The sequence below is a fragment of the Melozone crissalis genome, unplaced genomic scaffold (genome assembly GCF_028551555.1).
Source record: "Melozone crissalis strain CALT ecotype California unplaced genomic scaffold, PUWL_Pcris_2 ptg000032l_1, whole genome shotgun sequence".
In the NCBI taxonomy this organism is placed as follows: Eukaryota; Metazoa; Chordata; class Aves; order Passeriformes; family Passerellidae; genus Melozone; species Melozone crissalis.
In genome coordinates, this window is record NW_026535810.1 from 1,765,171 (window position 1) to 1,783,800 (window position 18,630).

At 53.2% G+C, this 18,630-nt stretch overlaps 3 protein-coding genes across 3 annotated transcripts; 1 reads left to right on the forward strand and 2 right to left on the reverse strand.

Moving 5' to 3' along the window:
• Positions 1–63: 63 nt before the first annotated feature.
• NT5C3B (5'-nucleotidase, cytosolic IIIB) lies at positions 64–6,132 on the reverse strand. Its single transcript, XM_054281771.1, has 9 exons — positions 6,064–6,132; positions 5,861–5,959; positions 5,034–5,103; positions 4,552–4,598; positions 4,047–4,132; positions 3,774–3,863; positions 2,562–2,724; positions 1,248–1,448; positions 64–1,062 (listed from the first exon to the last, which is right to left on the reverse strand). Exons 1-9 carry the CDS (start codon positions 6,064–6,066, stop codon positions 952–954), a joined length of 870 nt encoding a protein of 289 aa, XP_054137746.1. The 5' UTR covers positions 6,067–6,132; the 3' UTR covers positions 64–951.
• A 942-nt stretch (positions 6,133–7,074) lies between these two features.
• On the forward strand, positions 7,075–11,761 carry KLHL10 (kelch like family member 10). The gene is made up of 5 exons (XM_054281770.1): positions 7,075–7,256; positions 7,985–8,471; positions 9,307–9,924; positions 10,360–10,509; positions 11,390–11,761. Exons 1-5 carry the CDS (start codon positions 7,111–7,113, stop codon positions 11,759–11,761), a joined length of 1,773 nt encoding a protein of 590 aa, XP_054137745.1. The 5' UTR covers positions 7,075–7,110.
• Positions 11,762–12,059: 298 nt separating this feature from the next.
• KLHL11 (kelch like family member 11) lies at positions 12,060–18,150 on the reverse strand. Its single transcript, XM_054281762.1, has 2 exons — positions 17,654–18,150; positions 12,060–17,443 (listed from the first exon to the last, which is right to left on the reverse strand). The coding sequence occupies exons 1-2, from the start codon at positions 18,148–18,150 to the stop codon at positions 15,847–15,849; spliced, it is 2,094 nt and encodes a 697-aa protein (XP_054137737.1). The 3' UTR covers positions 12,060–15,846.
• Positions 18,151–18,630: the final 480 nt, after the last annotated feature.

The following is an 18,630-nucleotide window of genomic DNA, read 5'->3' on the forward strand; positions in this document are numbered from 1 at the left end:
GAACAGAGCAGCTCCAGCCCCTCAGTGCTGGCTACAAACCAGCCGTGACCCAGCTTTAGCCAATTGTGTTTTTATTCCAAAACAGAACAAGTCTGCTCTTCCCAAAGTCCCACATAACCAGAGGTTACACAGAAATAAAATGGTCTTTTTTTCCTATTGCTGCTCTCAGAGCCCAGGATCAGCCCAGAAATTTATTACACAAACACAGTCAGGTAAAACATTGTTTAAAACTCAAAATTCTGCCATTGGCCTCTCCCCCACACCATTCCCACCCCTCTGATCCCTGCAGACGAACTCACTCCTGGCTTTGGGCAGCAGCAGCAGCCGAGCTCTGGGGCCTTCAGGGACGGCTGGAAAAGGTTTTATTCCCACAATAAGAGCTGTACTGGTGCTAGAAGGATGGATGAGCTGAGCTATGAGGCCAGAGAGCTGCTGGTGCACATGGGGAATGTGGGGCTGGGCGATGTGATGGCCACACCGGCCCAGAGTCAGCCCCAGAGCTCTGAAGCCCACAGAGAACAGGACAAAGAGAGAAAGTTGTTTTCTTAGCCAGGAACACAGTGACACATCTGAACTGGCTCTGTCCTCAGCCCATGGTAAATTATCTCCATCCCACCCTCAAGAGGGTGGAATGAGCAGTGCAGAACATCTCTGTCTGGAACATGGAATGGTTTGTTGTGGCCTCAGAGGTGGCAGGGCTGAATTCCCAGTGGGATGAAGCCTGAGCAGGACTTCAGTCAGGGTGGGGAACTGCAGGGCCAGGCAGAGCTGGGGTAAAGGGAGAGGAGGAGCTTCCTCCACCTCACCTCTGCTGCTCCAGGGCTGGCCGAGGGCGTTGGTGAGGTCAGGATGGAGCCCAGGCAGCCCCGGCAGCCCCTCAGCTGTGTCCTGGGCAGGACAATGCCTGCCCAGTGCCTGCTGCGTGGCTGGAGCTGGCACAGAGCCCCCAGCTCATGTCTCAGCCAGGAGGTACCGCAGGATCCCATTCACCACGTCCAGGGTCTCATCGCTCTCCAGCACAATGTCATACGAGTCCAGGTACTTCTTCCTCCTCTCTTCCACCTGCCAGGACAACAGCTGAGGGTCAGGATCACCAAAAAGGTGTCAATAACTACCCTGAGCATTTCCCAGACACAGCAGACACCCCACAGGAGCTCGTACAAATCTCTCACACACCCAAAACACTGGGGCAGCCCCTGCCCCTCCCTGCTGGCACCTAGGAGCACCAAACTGCTCCTGTCACCCACCTTGTCATTGAGAAAGCCAATCTTGAGGATGTTCTCCACGCTGGGAACGCCGTCTGCCATGGTCAGGTCACCCATGGAGTCCCCCAGCAGGATGATGCTGGTCCTGGTGCTCAGCTGCTGGAAGTACCCTGTGCCCTGCAGCACGGAGTTGTTCTTGTTGTAGGTGTGGATGAGGGGCCCCTTGAAGTGTGTGAGGACTCCCTGAGCACAGGGGACAGACAGACAGACAGCTCTTAACCCCATGGCGTCACTGTTAATCACGTCCCAGTCCTCAGCCCCAGCCCCACTCTGTCACTGTCACATTTTCTGAAAAATCCCTTCACCAGGATTTCTTCTCCTGGCAAGCTGAGAAGCCTCAGAGAAAAAGGAAAACAATATTATCTCATGTGCTTCTCCTGTGTTTTGCTGCTTTGGAATGTAGTTTGAAGATTTTTTTATCCAAAATTTGATTTGTTTTAACTTAATGACCAACCACAGTCAAGCTGTGCTGGACTCTGAAAAGAGAGTCACAAATTTTTAATTAATATCTTGTTAAGCCTTCTGTAAGTATCCTTTCTCTATTCTTTAGTATAGATGTAGATATGGATTCCCCTATATATTTCATTATAGCACAATATAATAAATAAAATATAATAAATACAATAAAATATAATTTTCTAACTATATTTTATATAATTATAAAATATAAATAATTTATATTATTTATAATATTTATAAATTATTTCTATATTTCTTGTATTTATTATATCTATAAATTATTTATAAATATAATTTATATAATATATAAATTATATAAATATTTTAAACAATAATAAAATATAAATAATTTATAACTATTATAATATAATTTATTATAACATTTAATATATTATAATATAATAAATATACTATATTATATTATAATATAATATAATACCATATAATATAATACCATCTAATATAATACCATCTAATATAACACCATCTAATACAATATAATGTAATGCAATGTATATTATATATATTATATATATAATATAATATAATATAATATAATATAATATAATATAATATTATATTATATTATATTATATTATATTATATTATATTATATTATATTATATATTTATTATGATATATTTATTATATTTATTATATTTACTATATTGTATTTATTATATTATAATTATAATATATTATATTATATTTTGGTCTTCTAAGAACATGGAGTCAAATTCATCATTTCCCCCTCCAACAGAGGACCCAGAAAATACCCCACCACACCACTCCACTCTCCTCCCACACTGAGCACACAGGTGCCAGGCAAGAACTCACCTCATCACTGAAGGCCATGTAGTTGGACACCACATTGACATTGGGGTAGAAGACGTTGGCCTGACGGATGATCTCCTCCAGGATATCCCCAACCCCAGCCGAGAAGATGAACAGGGGGATCTTGTTCTTATGCAGCTGATCAAAGAACTCCTTGAAGCCATCCCTGGAGCAGCAGTGTGCGTTGCACAGGGCTGTGTTACCAGCTCACAGAGTGGTACCTGGTGCCCTGTTCCTGCCCAGCACTGCCCAAACAGAATCCCACAGGGAAGCTCTGCAGGCAGCACGAGCTCTCTGTGGCACCAGCACACCCGTGGCTTTCCCTGTGCAGAGCCCCAGAGCTCTGGGGGCTGCAGCTGGGTGGGTGTTTGTGGGAGCCTGGAGCACTGCAGCCTGGCACGTCCTGGGCACACCAGCTGCTCTAGCAGGGGCACAGGGCACAGCCTGCCCACACACACCCATGGGAAACGAGATGTGAACAGGTCAGACTGCTTGGGAGGATGAGCAGAACAACCTGTGGCTCTCCCCAGTCTGCCAGGACACAATTCCATGTAAAACCTGGCTCATGAAAAGCCATCTCCTCCCTGAGGCTGGCAGCAACCTGGCAGAGCCCAGCTCCCTGAGCCAGCCTCAGGGCCACAGCTGCCAGATCAGCTTCAGCAGTGAGCTCTAGCACCGTGGGTGAGATTTGTGATAAACATTTTTGTGCTGCGGGTGAGATCTGCTGCTGAGCCAAGGGCCTGCATAAGGCTTGGCAGCTGCAGTGCAAAGAACACAGCTCTGCCCTGCAAATGGGGAGCTGTGCCCAGCACCAGCCCCTCAGCTGCCCCTTGCCAAGGCCCAAGAGAGGGGCAGTGCTTTCAGAGCAGCAAGGGAGCAGCCTGCAGCCAAGCAGCGAGCTCAGGCTGTGCCTGGTGGTCTGACTTTGTCAGAACTCAGCCTCAGGGAGTGGGCAAGGCAGGCTGGCACTGCTCACAGGGCTGGAGAGCAGTGAGCAAAGCTACAAGGGCAGGAGAGAAGGGCTGTGGGCAGCCAAGGTGTCCAAGATGCCCACATCCCCCAACCTGTACCATCACATGCCCATGTGCCCAAACCTCAGCATCACATCCCAAACCTGTACCATCACATTCCCAAACCTCAGCATCACATCCCCAGCCTGCACCTCAGCATCACATCCCTGTACGCAAAGCTCAGCATCACACCCCCAGCCTGTACCTGAGCATTGCTTCTGACTCTCTGACGATCTGGGCTATGTCACTTTTGTGGATCTTCTGCTGCACCAGCAGCTCATGGGCCTTGGTCCACCTGGATTTGGTGTGGGAAGGGCAGCAGTGACAGAGCTGCCAGGCAGAGTCCCTCAGCAGCACAAACAACAATTAAACCTTGTGGGATCAATGCCAAGGCCAGGGATGGCTCAAGCCCCATGTCCTGAAGTCCTCAGGGACAAGAGGGTGTCAGGACAAGGTCAAGATCACAAACAGCACTCACCACTCCACCATGAGGGGACGTTTCTCTTCCAGGGTCCGGTTGGGATCTATTTCTATGGGATAGTAATAGTGGAGCAGATCCTTCAGCTGGGGTGTCACACAAAGGGAAAAGAACAAAGTGAACATCAGGTCTGAAGTGACTGAACAAAACTAGCATTTCTGCGGTTCTCCAAAGCATTGCTCTTCCTAAACACACCCAAAACCTTGTCAGTGAGCATACCTGGAACTCTCAGCAGCCTGGCTGGCCCTCACCTCACCTCACCCCAAATGCCGCAGGTACAAACAACCCTCCCCTTCTTCCTCTTATCAAACTGAAACACTCACAGCTGCACATGCAAATTTGAGTTCCCTTTTTAACTTCTCCTGTCACAGTTGGCTGAAATGCAGCCTGGACACTTTCTCACTCCATCCTGGCAGCTACCACAGGTGGGAGAGCAGCCACAGCAGCCACTGTGACCTCCCAGTGACAGGTACAACAGCCACCAAGCCTCACACACAGCACCCACCTTCTTCTTGCCATCCTCGCTGATAACACGGCTGGTATCAAGGATATCTGCAAAGAAAACAAAACGATGCAGCATGGAATCATAAACTGAGTTTCTACAGCAGCTCCCCTGTGTCTCAGGGCTGGCTCTTCCCAATACAAGCTGTGGTGACACTGTGACCTGAGCATAGGCTCGTTGTGGGGTGCCAAGGCCACTCTGAGCCCCTGGCTGCCACTCTGAGCCCCTGGCTGCCACTCTGAGCCCCTGGCAGCAGCCTCGGTGCCTGTGGGCAGTGGGTGAAGGCACCAGCCCTGGAGCTGGCTCCTGGCTCCTGCAGTGGGCAGCTGGCACCAGGCAGTGAGGCCCAGACCTGTATGGGGGAGGACAGGATGGAGTGGCCAGGCTTGGCAGAGAAGGGCACAGGGGAAGACAGGAGCCACGTCAAATACAAACATAGAAACCAAACAGAACCAGCAACAATAAAAACAACGGCTTCCACTCACTGTGAGACGTGGGGCAGCGCCTGCCATTGCAACCAAACCTGCTCAGCGTCATGTCAAAGTCAGAAATGACCTGCAAGAGGGGAGAAAACCAAATCCCTCCGTGACCCAGCGCATTCTGCACTGGGTCCAAGGTGCTGTCACCCGTGAGAACCCAGCACCACCAATCTCCCGTGGCCACTCCTACCATCCAGAGGCAGATGCTGCCCTCACCCTCCCAAACCCCGCAGCTCTTATCAGCACTGAAGGGCAGAGCGGCTTCAGCCCGCCTGGGCGGAGCAGGGGGCTGGGGACAGTTCATGTTTCACAACCGGGAACCAAAAGCTCCGTCCGGAGGGAGCCACCAGCCCCGAACTCACTCCTTCCCTCTCCTCGGGGGCTTCTCCTTCTCCAACCGCAGGCGCTGCCCCCGGGGCCGGGAGAAGCCGGGCAGGGACCGGGGGACAAGGAAGGACAGCAGAGCGAAGGACAGAGCAAGGGCGATGCCTCGAGAACTGGGAGAAGCCGGGCCGGGGTCGGGGTATAAGGAAAGGCAGCAAAGGACAGAGCAGGAGCGATGCCCAGCGCGGCCGGGGGACAAGGAAGGAGCGACTGAGCAAAGGACAGAGAGGGACGATGCCCCGAGAGCTGGGAGAAGCCGGGGCCAAGGGACAAGGAAGGAGCGGCTGAGCAAAGGACAGAGCAGGGGCCATGCCCAGCGGGACCGAGGGACGAGGAAGGGGCAGATGAGCAAAGGACAGAGCAGGGGCGATGCCCAGCGAGGCCGGGGGATGAGGAAGAGGCGGCAGAGCAAAGGACAGAGCATAGGCGATGCCCAGCGGGGCCGGTACCTGCAGCTTGGCCGCCCCCTGCTCCCGGAGAGCCTGGATGATCTCCCGCACTCGCTCGGGCTGCCGGATCCGGACCGTGGCTTTCCCCAGCTCGGGCACCTGCGGGCACAGACCCCGCTCGGTGCCGCCCCGGGCTCCCCCAGCTCCGGGGGCACCGAGCCCCGCTCCGGTGCCGCTGTCCCGGCCCGCGGCCCCGCTCTCACCATCGCCGCTCGCTCCGCTCGCTCCGGGCCGCGCAGCCGCGGGGCGGGACCGGAACGGGGCCCGGCACCGGAACGGGGCCCGGCGGCGCCGGGCGGGGCTCCGGGAGCGTTCCGCGGTTGCTGCGGTCGGAGAACCGGAGAATCCTCCCGTGCTCCGCCCCGCTGCGGCTCCGAGCGGCGGTTGCGTTTCCCCCGCGACAAGCCGGGAAGGCCAGATATGTTAAAAATAAATTTTTAAAAAATTAAACTAAAAAGAAAAGTCGCCGTTCGTGCCCTCAGGGCTCCCGGCACTGAACCGCTCCGTACACTTGTTGGAACATTGAGAGCGCTGAGTCACAGAACGCTGGGGGGGAGAAGCCCTCAAAGAACCATCCCCAGCATTGCCAAGGCCACCAATGACCGATGTCCCGAAGTGCCACGTCCACAAGACTTTTAAACCCCTCCAGGGATGAGAATCCGCCACTACTGCCCTGTTTTAAACCCCCCCAGGGATGAGGATTCACCACTGCTGCCCTCGGCAGCTTGTGACAGGGCTAAACAGGCCATTTGGGGAAAAATAAAATTCCCAGCATTTCCGATATGCAAATCTAAACCTCCCCTGGCACAATGTCAGTGACAAAGCAGCAGGGACAGTGTGTGTGTGACAGCGCCGACATGAGCTGCACTGTACCTCAGCTTGCTCCTGGGTGGCACAAGGCACTTCAGCAGTGGTTGATGCCCACATCTGGGGCAGTGAAATGCTCCTGAAGGGCTGCCAGGGCATCGAGCACATGGCTGGCTCTGCTCCACCAAGACAGGGCAGGTCCAGGAGCCAGCATAACCCGGGATGTGGGGAAGCAAGGCCTGGGGGCAACCACAGAATGCTGGGCCTGGGTCAGCCCTGCACCTGTGATGTCATTATGGGGCACAGTCCAGAACCAGCAAGGGGGTTCAGTGCTGGATGTTTGGGGACAACACCAGAGTGCTCCACACACCTCAGCAAGGTCCACTGCCTCTGGCCCCAACGTGCGGGATAGCTTGGCACCTAGCAAATATTCACCCTCCGCCATGGAGAGGAAGATGAGCGATAGGAGTTGCAGCATCTCCAATGAACTCCGCCTGGAAGGGAGATTCTGTGATGTGATCATCAGTGTAGATGGGGTGGAATTCAAGGCTCACAAGCTCATCCTCTCTTGCTGCAGTATCTACTTCAGGTCAGTGCTTGAAGCACAAGGGGATGGGGACAAACAGTGTGCCCCGATTGAGGTCACCCCACCTCAGCACTTCCCCAGGACTTCCACCTGCCCTGAACCTCTCACCAGGTGGTTTCCCATAGTCCTGACACCTCCCTGAACACCAGGATTAATCCATGTACCAGTGGCTCTTGGCAGTGGTGTCGGAGGAGCCCCAGACACAGCGCAGGGCTGGAGCCTGGCCCAGCTGCCACGGGGCAGCTTTGCCTTCCCCACACCCTGTGACTCTCTGGGGTTCAAGGCCGAATGTTGGTGATGCACCTGGGTTGGGGAAACCCCACCCCAGTGTCAGTCAGGTCTAGGGGATGAACGGATGGAGGGCAGCCCTGGGGAGAAGGAGTTGGGGTGCTGGTGGGTGAGAGGCTGAACACGCCCTGGCTGTGTGCACTGGCTCCCAAAAACCCCCCATTGTCCTGGGCTCATCCCCACAGCGTGGGCAGCAGGCCATGGGGGGATTCTGCCCCTCTGCTCCTCTCAGGTGAAACCCCCTGCCCTGCTGCCTCCAGCTCTGGTATGCTCCAGAGGCTGTGTCTCCTTTTTCAAACAAAACCAGCAAGTAAAACATTAATGAATAAACCACGGGGCCTCCCAGAATGGCTCCTGCCAGTGCCAAAACCGGTGTCCTGGGGGCAGGGGGAGCACAGGGGATTTGGGGGCAGGGTTTAACACAGCAACACCAATGTTTTCAGGACTCTGTTTACCAACTGGGACAGCGCAGGCAAGATGGTCTATCAAATCCCTGGCATTTCAGCTGAAATGATGGGTCTCATCATCAATTACGCCTACACCGGGACAGTACCGATCACAGAGGACAACGTGGAGAGTTTGCTGGCTGCAGCAGATCAGTTCAATGTCATGGGCATCGTCAGCCTGTGCTGTGAGTTCCTCAGTTCCAGGCTGTGCTTTGAGAATTGCATTGGCATTTGCAGACTCACTGACTATTACCACTGCCCCGACCTGCGCGCAGCTGCCTGCGTGTACATCCTGCATCACTTCGAGGAGGTGTCCCAGGTGTCCGAGGAGTTCCTAGACCTCTCTGCCGAGGAGCTGGCACACATCATTGAGAAGGATGAGCTGAACGTGCGGCGAGAAGAAGCCGTGTTTGAGGCTGTGCTGAGGTGGATCGCTCATGACCCGCAGAACAGGAGGCAGCACATCGCCTGCTTGCTCAGCAAGGTGGGTGGAGAGCAGCTTTGGAGCTGTCCCCGAAGGCTACCGAGGGGGAAACCATCAGGATCTATTGGAATAATTACCAATGTTGCTGGACAGGACGTGCCTGAGCTTGTCTGGCCCTGCTGCTGAACCAAATAGCAGCACCTGTGGTGTTTTCACTCCAGAGGCACTTTTGGCTGGCTGGGTGTGTGGTGTTTCACCCCACAGACACTTTTGGCTGGCTGCGTGTGTGGTGTTTCACCCCACAGACACTTTTGGCTGGCTGGGTGCTGCAGCTGGGTGCTTGGAGGCAGCTCCAGGCATGCAGGAGCTCTGGTGGTGCTGGGATGGAGCCTCCCCCCATAACAGGGTCTGCTCCTTGGGTTTCCCTCTGGCAGAGAAGCTTTAAGGCGATGGTGAAGGAAAGGAGTTGGTTCTGAGAGAGGGTTTGGATCCAGAGCTTTATTCTGGCCCACAGGCCTCTGAATCCAGCAACTGCTCCAACAGAACTCCCCAATCCCTGTGGTTTGCTTGCCCTTTTACCCAGGGGAGAGGGGAAGGAAAGGAATATGGGGACCACCAACCAGGTACAGGAGAGGAGGTCTCAAGGGACAAAGGACACCTGGATGGCCCAATGCCCCCCAGGGGCAGAGGGCATCCTTTAATCTGCCAATCTCTCGATGCCCTTCTGGAATTCCAGGATTGACAGACGGTGCTCAGCAGGGGTCAGGGTGTGGAAGGGATTGATTGACACAGCCGGCAGGGAATCTTCAGGGAGAAACCTGGGGTATCTGAGGCAAACCACAACATCACGCCACAACAAGTGTCAGTACTCCAACCTCCTCCTTGCCCGTTTCAGGTTCGACTGGCACTCCTACAATCCGACTACTTCATGAACAACGTCAAAGCTCACGAGTACGTGAAAGACAACGCCAACTGCAAAGATCTCATCATCAGTGCCCTGTCCGAAATCTACGACCTGAACTCCTACGGCCAGAGTTCCTCAGTCAACGCCAACCCCCTCACCCGGCCGCGCCTGCCCTACGCCATCCTCTTTGCCATCGGGGGCTGGAGCGGCGGCGGCGCCACCAGCGCCATCGAGACGTACGACGGCCGCACCGACAAGTGGCTGAACATCCCCTGGGAGCAGGAGAGCCCTGTTGCCTATCATGGCTCGGCTTATTTGAAAGGCCACGTCTATGTGATCGGTGGATTCGATGGCACGGATTATTTCAACATCGTCAAGCGCTTCGATCCGCTGCAGAAGACGTGGCAGCAGGTAGCGCCCATGCACTCACGGCGCTGCTACGTCAGCGTCACCGTTGTGGACAACTTCATCTATGCCATGGGAGGGTTTGATGGCTACATGAGGCTCAACACAGCGGAGCGCTATGACCCAGACACCAACCAGTGGACCCTGATCACCCCCATGCACGAGCAGAGGAGCGACGCCAGTGCAACCACGCTGAATGGAAAGGTAAACTGACCCCAGATGAGAGAAGGTGGGGTTGCAGCATGAGGAAAGTTCACATAAACCTTCACTAAATTTGTAACACTTAAATTCATAACAGTTCACAAAATCCTGGAGCTGCAGATATAAAGCAGCCTGCCTGGTGTGGCAGTAACCAGGAGTACAAAAACTCTTCCAGAGCTGCTGCCAACCTGGTGCCCAACAGCCCTTTTCCTGGCCGTAGGTGCAATACCGGGCCTGTCTGCTTCATGCAGCTTGGAAAAACAAGAGTAGAAATCTTGCTGGCATCAACTCTTTGCACTGCTGCTACTTCGAACCCAGGATGACAACACCATTCCCACTCTAAAACAGAACACCCCAAAAATCCTGCTACAGCATTCATGTTTCCTCACCAAGGGTCTAACCACCCCATTCACACTTTCCCACCTCTCCTGTCCCCAGGTGTACATCTGTGGTGGGTTTGATGGTGATCAGTGCCTCAGCTCAGCTGAAGTGTTCAACCCCACCACAAACCAGTGGTCCCTGATCGCCCCAATGAGCAGCAGGAGAAGTGGAGTTGGGGTGATGGCGTATGGGAACCAGGTGTACGCGGTAAGGGCCAACACCACCCAGCACTGCAGTCCCTGGGGTGGCTGCAGCTCCCACACCTCCAGGGTGGCCATCTGCTTATGTGAGGTTTAGGGAAGTCAGAGCCAGAACGGTTGATGCACTTCCTGAGAATGTTATCACCCACCACACGCTTTTGAGTATAAAAAGGGTGTTTGGCAATGTCTAAGCAGCTGCGGCAAAGAACATAATTTCTGCTGCTGCCAACAGCATCAGCAGCACAGAGCAGGGACTTGGGCCTGCTCATCCATTGTTTATCCTCTCCATGGACTGCATCCAGCCTCTGGAGAAATGTCAAAATTGACAGTTGCATAAAGTGCTTTGGAAAACTACTCAGCAATAAGCAAGAGCCATGCCCAGAGATCTGGCGCTCTCTGCCATGGTTGGGGATCTGGTGCTCTCTGCCATGGTTGGGGATCTGGTGCTCTCTGCCATGGCTGGAGATCTGGTGCTCTCTGCCATGGTTGGGGATCTGGTGCTCTCTGCCCTGCTCAGAGATCTGGTGCTCTCTGCCATGGTTGGGGATCTGGTGCTCTCTGCCCTGCTCAGAGATCTGGTGCTCTCTGCCATGGTTGGGGATCTGGTGCTCTCTGCCCTGCTCAGAGATCTGGTGCTCTCTGCCATGGTTGGGGATCTGGTGCTCTCTGCCCTGCTCAGAGATCTGGTGCTCTCTGCCATGGTTGGGGATCTGGTGCTCTCTGCCATGGTTGGGGATCTGGTGCTCTCTGCCATGCTCAGAGATCTGGTGCTCTCTGCCCTGCCCAGACTGCAGCCAGGGAGGCAGAGCAGTTCCCATCTCTCTGTACCTACCAGGACCTGCCTGAGGAAAGGCCCCTCTCAGTCTCTGTCCCTCTGGCATTCCCAGGTCGGAGGGTTTGACGGGAACAGCCGGCTGCAGAGCGTGGAAGCGTACAACCCCATCGCCAACGCCTGGCACGCCGTGCCCTCCATGCTAAACCCACGCAGCAACTTTGGCATTGAGGTGATGGACGGCCTCTTGTTCGTGGTTGGGGGCTTCAATGGGTTCAGCACCACCGTTGCCACCGAGTGCTACGAGGAGGACACCAACGAGTGGTACGATGCCCACAGCATGGGCATCACCCGCAGCGCCGTCAGCTGCTGCGTGGTGCCAGGACTCTCCAATGTCATGGAATACATCGCCAGGCAACACTACTACCAGCACAGCTCCTCCATGGACATCTTGTTCACCAGCTCAACTCGGAGCTCGCCGTTGTAAATAGTTCCCCTTAGCTAGGAGTGTTGTGATCAGCCATCACTGGATGCTTGTGTAAATAGTTCTGCGTATCTAATAAAGTCTTCTGAGCATCCCACCACTGGATGCCTGTGTAAATAGTTGTCTTTTAGGTAATAAAGTCCCCATGGCAGCAAGGGAGAATGTTCCTTTGTTCTAAAATAGAAACAATTGTAACAAGCCAAAAGGATCATTAGGATTTCAAATTTTCACTCAACAGCACTACCCAATGTATCAGCCACACCCTATACATTAACTTAAAAAAATCAAAAGCACAACAGAATGCTAGAGAAATAGAAGGTTTATTTTCATTAATTCACCTCTTACAATAAACTTTAGTACAGTGTATTTAAGGTCAAGAACAGGACAGCAGGATCTGTTTCAAAGGGCCTACGACACACACAACTTTACCTCACAGGTAGGGACAGGAGTGCTGCTCCCCAGGAAACTGCTGTCCCTCTGTTAATGTGCCAGGAGAGCAGAGCTGCTGCAACCCACAGTGACATGGAGCCACGAGGAGAATCTGACTATTAATGGTCATCAAACAGCTCGTTAGTTCCACACTCTACATTCATATTAGTAACAGGGTTAGATCCTCAAGAGCACCTGTTTTATCAGATTTCACCCAGGACTGTCAAAGGGGAGATGGCTTGTACCCCAACCTAAGGTGGACAGAGCTGAAAATAAATCCAAGACCACTTTCTTTACACTTGCTTTTCAAAGCCCATTGGATGTTACAAAATCCTGTTACAAGGCTGTAATATTAAGAACATAGAAAGTTCTAATTTCTTGGGACTGGGTTTGTTTTCAGCCACCAGGGTATTTCACAACACAAAAGACGAGCCAAGAGTTTGGATTTTAATATTTACTGTAATGGAGAAAAATGTCATTGCAATAGTCAAGCAGAATGCTGGGTACAGTTGTTCACAGCACATGAAACATGTCTGCTTCATCTGTGGAATGGACTCCCACTGTGTGCAAGGGAGTCCATTAAAAACACAACCCTCTAATGGAGTATCCAGGTAGTTATAAAATATTATGTACACATACGGCCCCTGGGAGTTACTAAAGTGACCACTACCACCTGGCAGGGGGTAAAGAAAAGCAGAAATCCAGGACACGTCACCTGTTTGGTGGCAGGAATCAGGACAGCTGTAGAGTTGTGATTGCCCTAAGGAGGAGGAAAACTCCCCCCAATGTCCTTTTCCCTCAGTGAGGCAGCACTCAGCCTTCTCACCCTTACTGAACACACACTGCTGACAGCTGAGCAGCCTCCAGAAACACACGTGAGGAATTCCCAGGCTTTTGTTTATGGGATCATTTGATAAACACCCAGCAAGATATGGTGGTCAAGGGCACAAGGAAATTGTTATGGATTCACAGGCTTGTGGGCTAAACTGCAGCCAGAGCCACGAATGCAATTGTCCCACCACCTCATGTGATGCAATGGATTATTTATTTGATCTATCAGTCACAAACCACATCAGTGCCACTGGTCCCCTGGGATTCAAGGCTAAAAAACCCCAACTGCTTAAAACTATCCCAGAAGTGGCAGAGCAAACACTGAGAACAGCCTGTGCTGCCGCCAGCCCCCACCCCAAGCACGAGGAGGGACAGCAAGGCACACACAGCATGCAACTGGCACACACGGGTTACCTGTCCATGATGGGGCTGCCTCTCAGGGGAGTGCTTTCAGTAAATGCCACAGCTTGTCCAGCAGCCCAAAGTCCTCCTGGGAAGTGCAATATCAATTTTGCTTAGAAAAAGCAAGACTGCAAGGTTTGTTCTTGCCTCTTTGTTGGACAGTGCCATGGATTAAATATTCAGCTTCTATTCCAACTGAAAGAACCATCTTGGTGTTTCTCCCTACAGATTGTCTGTATTTGAGGAGAGGCTACAAGAGAGCTTGGAGAGAGCTGTGGTGGTGACCTACCACTCCCCAACTGCCTGCTTAATCCCTCCAGCTGGTTCAGCAGGGTGGAGGACAGAACTCCTCTTAAGTATCTTAAAATCAGCTCCCACAAATTGCTGTGTCCCACATTGATGGATTCAGCACCAGAGGCATTTGCATTTTATCACAAACTGCTGCAGCAATTCCATATCTACTCCGGCCAGACCTGCAAGAGTCCAGGGATCAACCCACACCTTACAAGCCTGCAGCAGCTGTTTGGGAACAGTCACCTGCAAACATCACCTTAAACTCACCTATTTCCTCTTGCATGAAGTCAGTAGTACAGACTTCACCTGCCCCAACAACCAAACAGGCAAAGAAAATAGAACATGGTTACCACAAAGGAGTAAACCAAGACAAACTTCAGAATTTCAAGTCTGGTAGTTGTTTTAACTAAGGCTGGAGACTCTCTCACAAAAAGACAAGTTGTTGATATCAAAGTGGCCCACGAACCACAAAGTGGAGCTTCAAGGGACATACACATCAGAGAAACCTTTACACACTGAGTGGTGGAAAGACTTACCCCAAGTTTCAGATATGATCTGGGCTGCCTGTTGAACTGGAAAAAGAGAATGAGCAGCTCAGGAAGCAAAACAATTAAGACCAAAACAAACCCCAAATTGGTTAAAAGTTCTTTGCAAAGAACTAACCCACAGCAAAACCACCAGCAAATCATCAATGAACCAAGAACAGTAACAGATTTTCCAGAAAGGTTTGTCTACACAAATTTTGTAATACCCAGGTTACTCCTCCCATTCCCTTCCCTAAGATCCTGAGTTAAGACTGCATGGAAAAACCTGGAACATTCAAAAGAAGGGAAGGATGGGGAGAAAAGGAGGTAGGAGGTATGCACTGAAACTGTTGGTAAATGAAAGGGTCCTGGAGCTTCTTGGATGGGGAGAAGGAGTGCTCAGTGGGACAGAGAGGCAGGGATACCCCAAAGGGACCATCCCACATTCTGTTTGTTCCCTGGGAGTGCAGCAGGAAGCAATACAGAGCCAACCAGGGCACCTGCATGTACAGCCACCCCAAAATGCCAAAAGGTGTTCAAATGAGCTTAAATGTCACCCCAGAGCAAGTGGGGAAATTCAGATACCTGGAGACTCTGAAAGCCCAGCTCTCCCCCCTGCAGGAGCACAGCTGGGAGCCCCTTGGGACAGCACAGTGGGGCAAAGGGTTCTGATTGTCAGAGAGATGCTGGGAACAGCAGGGGCTCTTTCATCACTTTTCACTAGAATGAAAACATTTGAGAAAAGACCTACGAGTAGCTCAGGTTTCACTGTATTCCCATGAAATAATCCCACTCTCACTGATCCACTCTGACAGAACTGAACAACCAGTGTGGGTGGGTGGCTCATGGCTGGGTGTCACTCCTTTGCTCAGGCTGTTGACCCAAGTTTTTGAGTCAGAGACAGACTCAAAACTGCAATACACCTGAAAAAAAATCCACTGCCTCAAGCTCTCTTTTAGCAAGGGTTTTGTGTCCGACCAATCATCCATTTATAAACAAACTCTGCAGCCTCTCTATAACACACAAATACAAAATATTTAATACACATAGAAATGTCCTGAAGTAATTTCATAAAGAAAGATTGTGCTTTTGTTTCATACAGAGCTATTGCACTTGCCTCCAGCTTGGGAAAGCCAAGTACACCAACACCAATCCTGTGAAGTTTAGTCACTGAGGAGAGAATCAAAGGAATGTCAAGAGATAAGTGCAAATGAAACAGGTGCTTTCAAGCACACACAAATGTAACCACTAAATTATTAAGAGAGAGATCTTTGATTTTCCAAGTAGAACTGTTAGAGACTAACTCTACAGAAATCCTTGGAACCAAAGATCTGAGGAAAGAAGTAACAGGCTTAATGCTCCCAGAGACATTTCACAGCCCGATACAGGCTACAGCTTTTCCCTGGGCATCATTAAGGAATACTGTTGGATCCATGGAGTGTCTCAATTCCCACCCACCCTCAACTTCTGAGCTTCTGAATTTTCAGTACACAACAGATGCTGGTTTTGTGCATCAAATCAAATCCACACCCTCATGTCTTATAAAGACACACCAAGCCTAACAAATGGGTTTATTTCCTAGGCTCATCAGGAGTGACACTGCAGACACTAGCACTCGATCTGGGAGCGCGGCATCCTCCGTAAGCTCAGGGAGTATCGGTGGATCTCCTGCATCTGCCTTTCCTGCATCTGCCTGATTCTATCTTTTTGCCACATGAGATTTTGTGGCATGGGGTACCTCTGTGTTCCCTGCAGGCACCTGAAGGGGATTCTCACGTGGCAGGCAGTGGCTCTGCAGCGGGGCTGTGGCATGGGGGGCAGGAGCATCCAGCGCTTGCGCTCGGCGCAGTAGCGATAGGCCTCCTTCCTGTACTGCTTGTCAATGTCATCGCTGTTCTTCCAGCCCCCGATGATAAACACGTCATCTTTGTAGTAACAAATAGCTGCTCCTTCAATGCTCAGCACCTCGGGGGGCAAGGATTCCAGGATTTCATCCGAGGCCCTGCTGGAGATCTTTCCCTTGGCCTCCTCGTTGTCTATGGGGTAACTCTTGGGGCAGCACGATGCCGTGTGGTAGAAGTTGGTGCTGGCCACAGACATCTGGAAGGAGCAGTAGTTGTCGATGAGGGGCAGGGATTCCACGTCCTGCCACTGCCTGGTTTCAGCATCATATCTGATAATAACAGCCCTGAGCCCGTCCTCGCTGTCGCTGTCGACCGGGGTGCGGGCGGCCACGTACACGTACCGGTCCTCCACGGAGACAGCCTTGACATCCCGCAGGATCTTCGGTGCCGACTCCAGGTTCAGCCATTTGTCCTGCTCAGGATTATAAATGGCCACATCTTTAAAGCCTGGACTGAAATTGCCGTGCCCGCCAATACTGTACAAGTTGCCTTTCACTTCAGTAAGGCCAAAGGAATGCTTCCTGGTGATGAGGTTTGAAACCTGCTCCCAAATATTTCTGTTTGGATTGTACCTCTCCACAGTCTTGGCAAAGCCTGGTTCCATGGAGCCGGCCACATACACGTAGGACTCTGTCACGGCCACTGCGTGCCCATCCAGGTGGTTGTGGATGTGAGGCAGGTTCACCCACCTGTCCTCATCGATGAAGTAGCCCACGCACTCGCTCAGGTAATCGCCACCCTCGGACACGCCGCCGATGACCATGATGACGTCCATGTTCTGGCCGAAGCGTGGCAGCAGTGCAGCAGGGCAGGCTGAGTGCTGCAGGTTCCCTGACTGCAGGTTCTCAGAGCGCAGGGCATGGCTCTCCACGGCCTCTGACACCAGCTTCACACAGGCCTCGCTGCTCGACACCAGCCGCTCGGATTTCACGTGGCGAGTCAGGTACGTGGGTTTCATCTGAGACAATCTTAGCAGCTTAAACAGATCTTCAAAGTACCTCTCTCTTTCCTCAGGGTTTTTCTGAACCCACTTCAAAACAGTCTCAAAGAGGATTTCTTCAGAGTCCACCGTGATCTCCGAGTCTGAGAGCCAGTCGCGGACAAGGTGAAATGGCAAAGTGTAGAACTCCTCATCTTGGATGACTTTGTGGAAGTTTCTCCTGATCATATCCTGCGCTTTGAGGGCCAGCTGATTCAGGGAATACATGTGGGCCAAGCTGTGAACCGCCACACAGTTGGAAAGGTTCAGCTTCTTCTTCAGAAACTCTCCGCAGAAATCCTTCAACCGGGTCAGCAGAAACCTACAGACAAACAAGGGAGTTATACATCCCTAGAGGTGTTCCAGGCCAGACTGGATGGGGCTTGGAGCAACTGGGAGAGAGAACGTGTCCCTGCCAATGGCAGCGGGTGCAACGAGATGAACCTCTAAGGTCCCTTCCAACCCAAACCAGTGTGCGATCCTCTGCTGCAGTGACCCGGTCCCTGCCAGCCCCCGCCAGGGCCGCACTTACCTGTCCGCCATCTCCAGCACCTCATGGACGTTGCCGGGGCTCACGCGGATGGTGCCGGTGTACATGAAGCCGATAACGGCCTCCACCGTGTCGGGGTCGGGGCCGCCCTCCGAGCTCCACTTCTGCAGCTCCACGCGACCCGAGCGCGACTCCGCGAACCCTCCCGAGAGCAGCGGCGTGAAGTACTCGGTGGCGGCGGCCAGGACGGACCGGTGCGCCCGGTACTCGCGGGCCATGCCCGCGCCGCCGAAAGCCAGCGTGATGTCGCAGTACAGGCCGTGGCGGCGCTGCTCGTTCTGCCGCCAGGCCAGGTCGGAGCAGTGCGCCGGGCACCCGAACTCCTCCGCCTCAGCCTCTCCATCCGCCGCGCTCCCGCGTGGGGCCCCGCGCTCCGCCTCGGCCGCCGGCGGGCCAGGACCGGGGCCGGGACTGGGGCCGGGGCTGGGACCGGGCTGCGGCTGCGGACAGGCCGCGGCCGCCGCCATCTTGTCGGACATGGCGGGCGGGGCGCGGCGCCGCCCCCTGGCGGAGAGAGCGCGCGTTGCAGGGCAATGGTGGCGACGCCGTGAGGGGAGCGGCGGCCAGCGCAGCGCCCGGGCCCCGCCAAGACCCCAGGACTCCTCGGCGCGGCACCCCACGAGAGCCCGCCTCCCCTTAACTCGGGACCCCCATACAGCCCGGGAGCCCCCGGGACACCGCGTCCCCTCACCCCGGACACCTCGGGACTCTGCCGTATTCCCCGTCCCCTCAGGCCAGGACTCCCCAGATCTCCATCCCCTCAGGCCGGAGTCCTCGGGACTCACCCGGATCTTCATCCCCTCAGCCCTGACTACTCGGGACTTTGTCGTATCCCCCCTCCCCTTAGCCCGGAGCCCCCAGGCCCCGCGTCCCCTCAGCCCGGACCACTCGGGACTTTGTCGTATTCCTCAGCCCAGAGCCCCCGGGACCCTCCTGGATCTCCATCCCCTCAGCCCGGA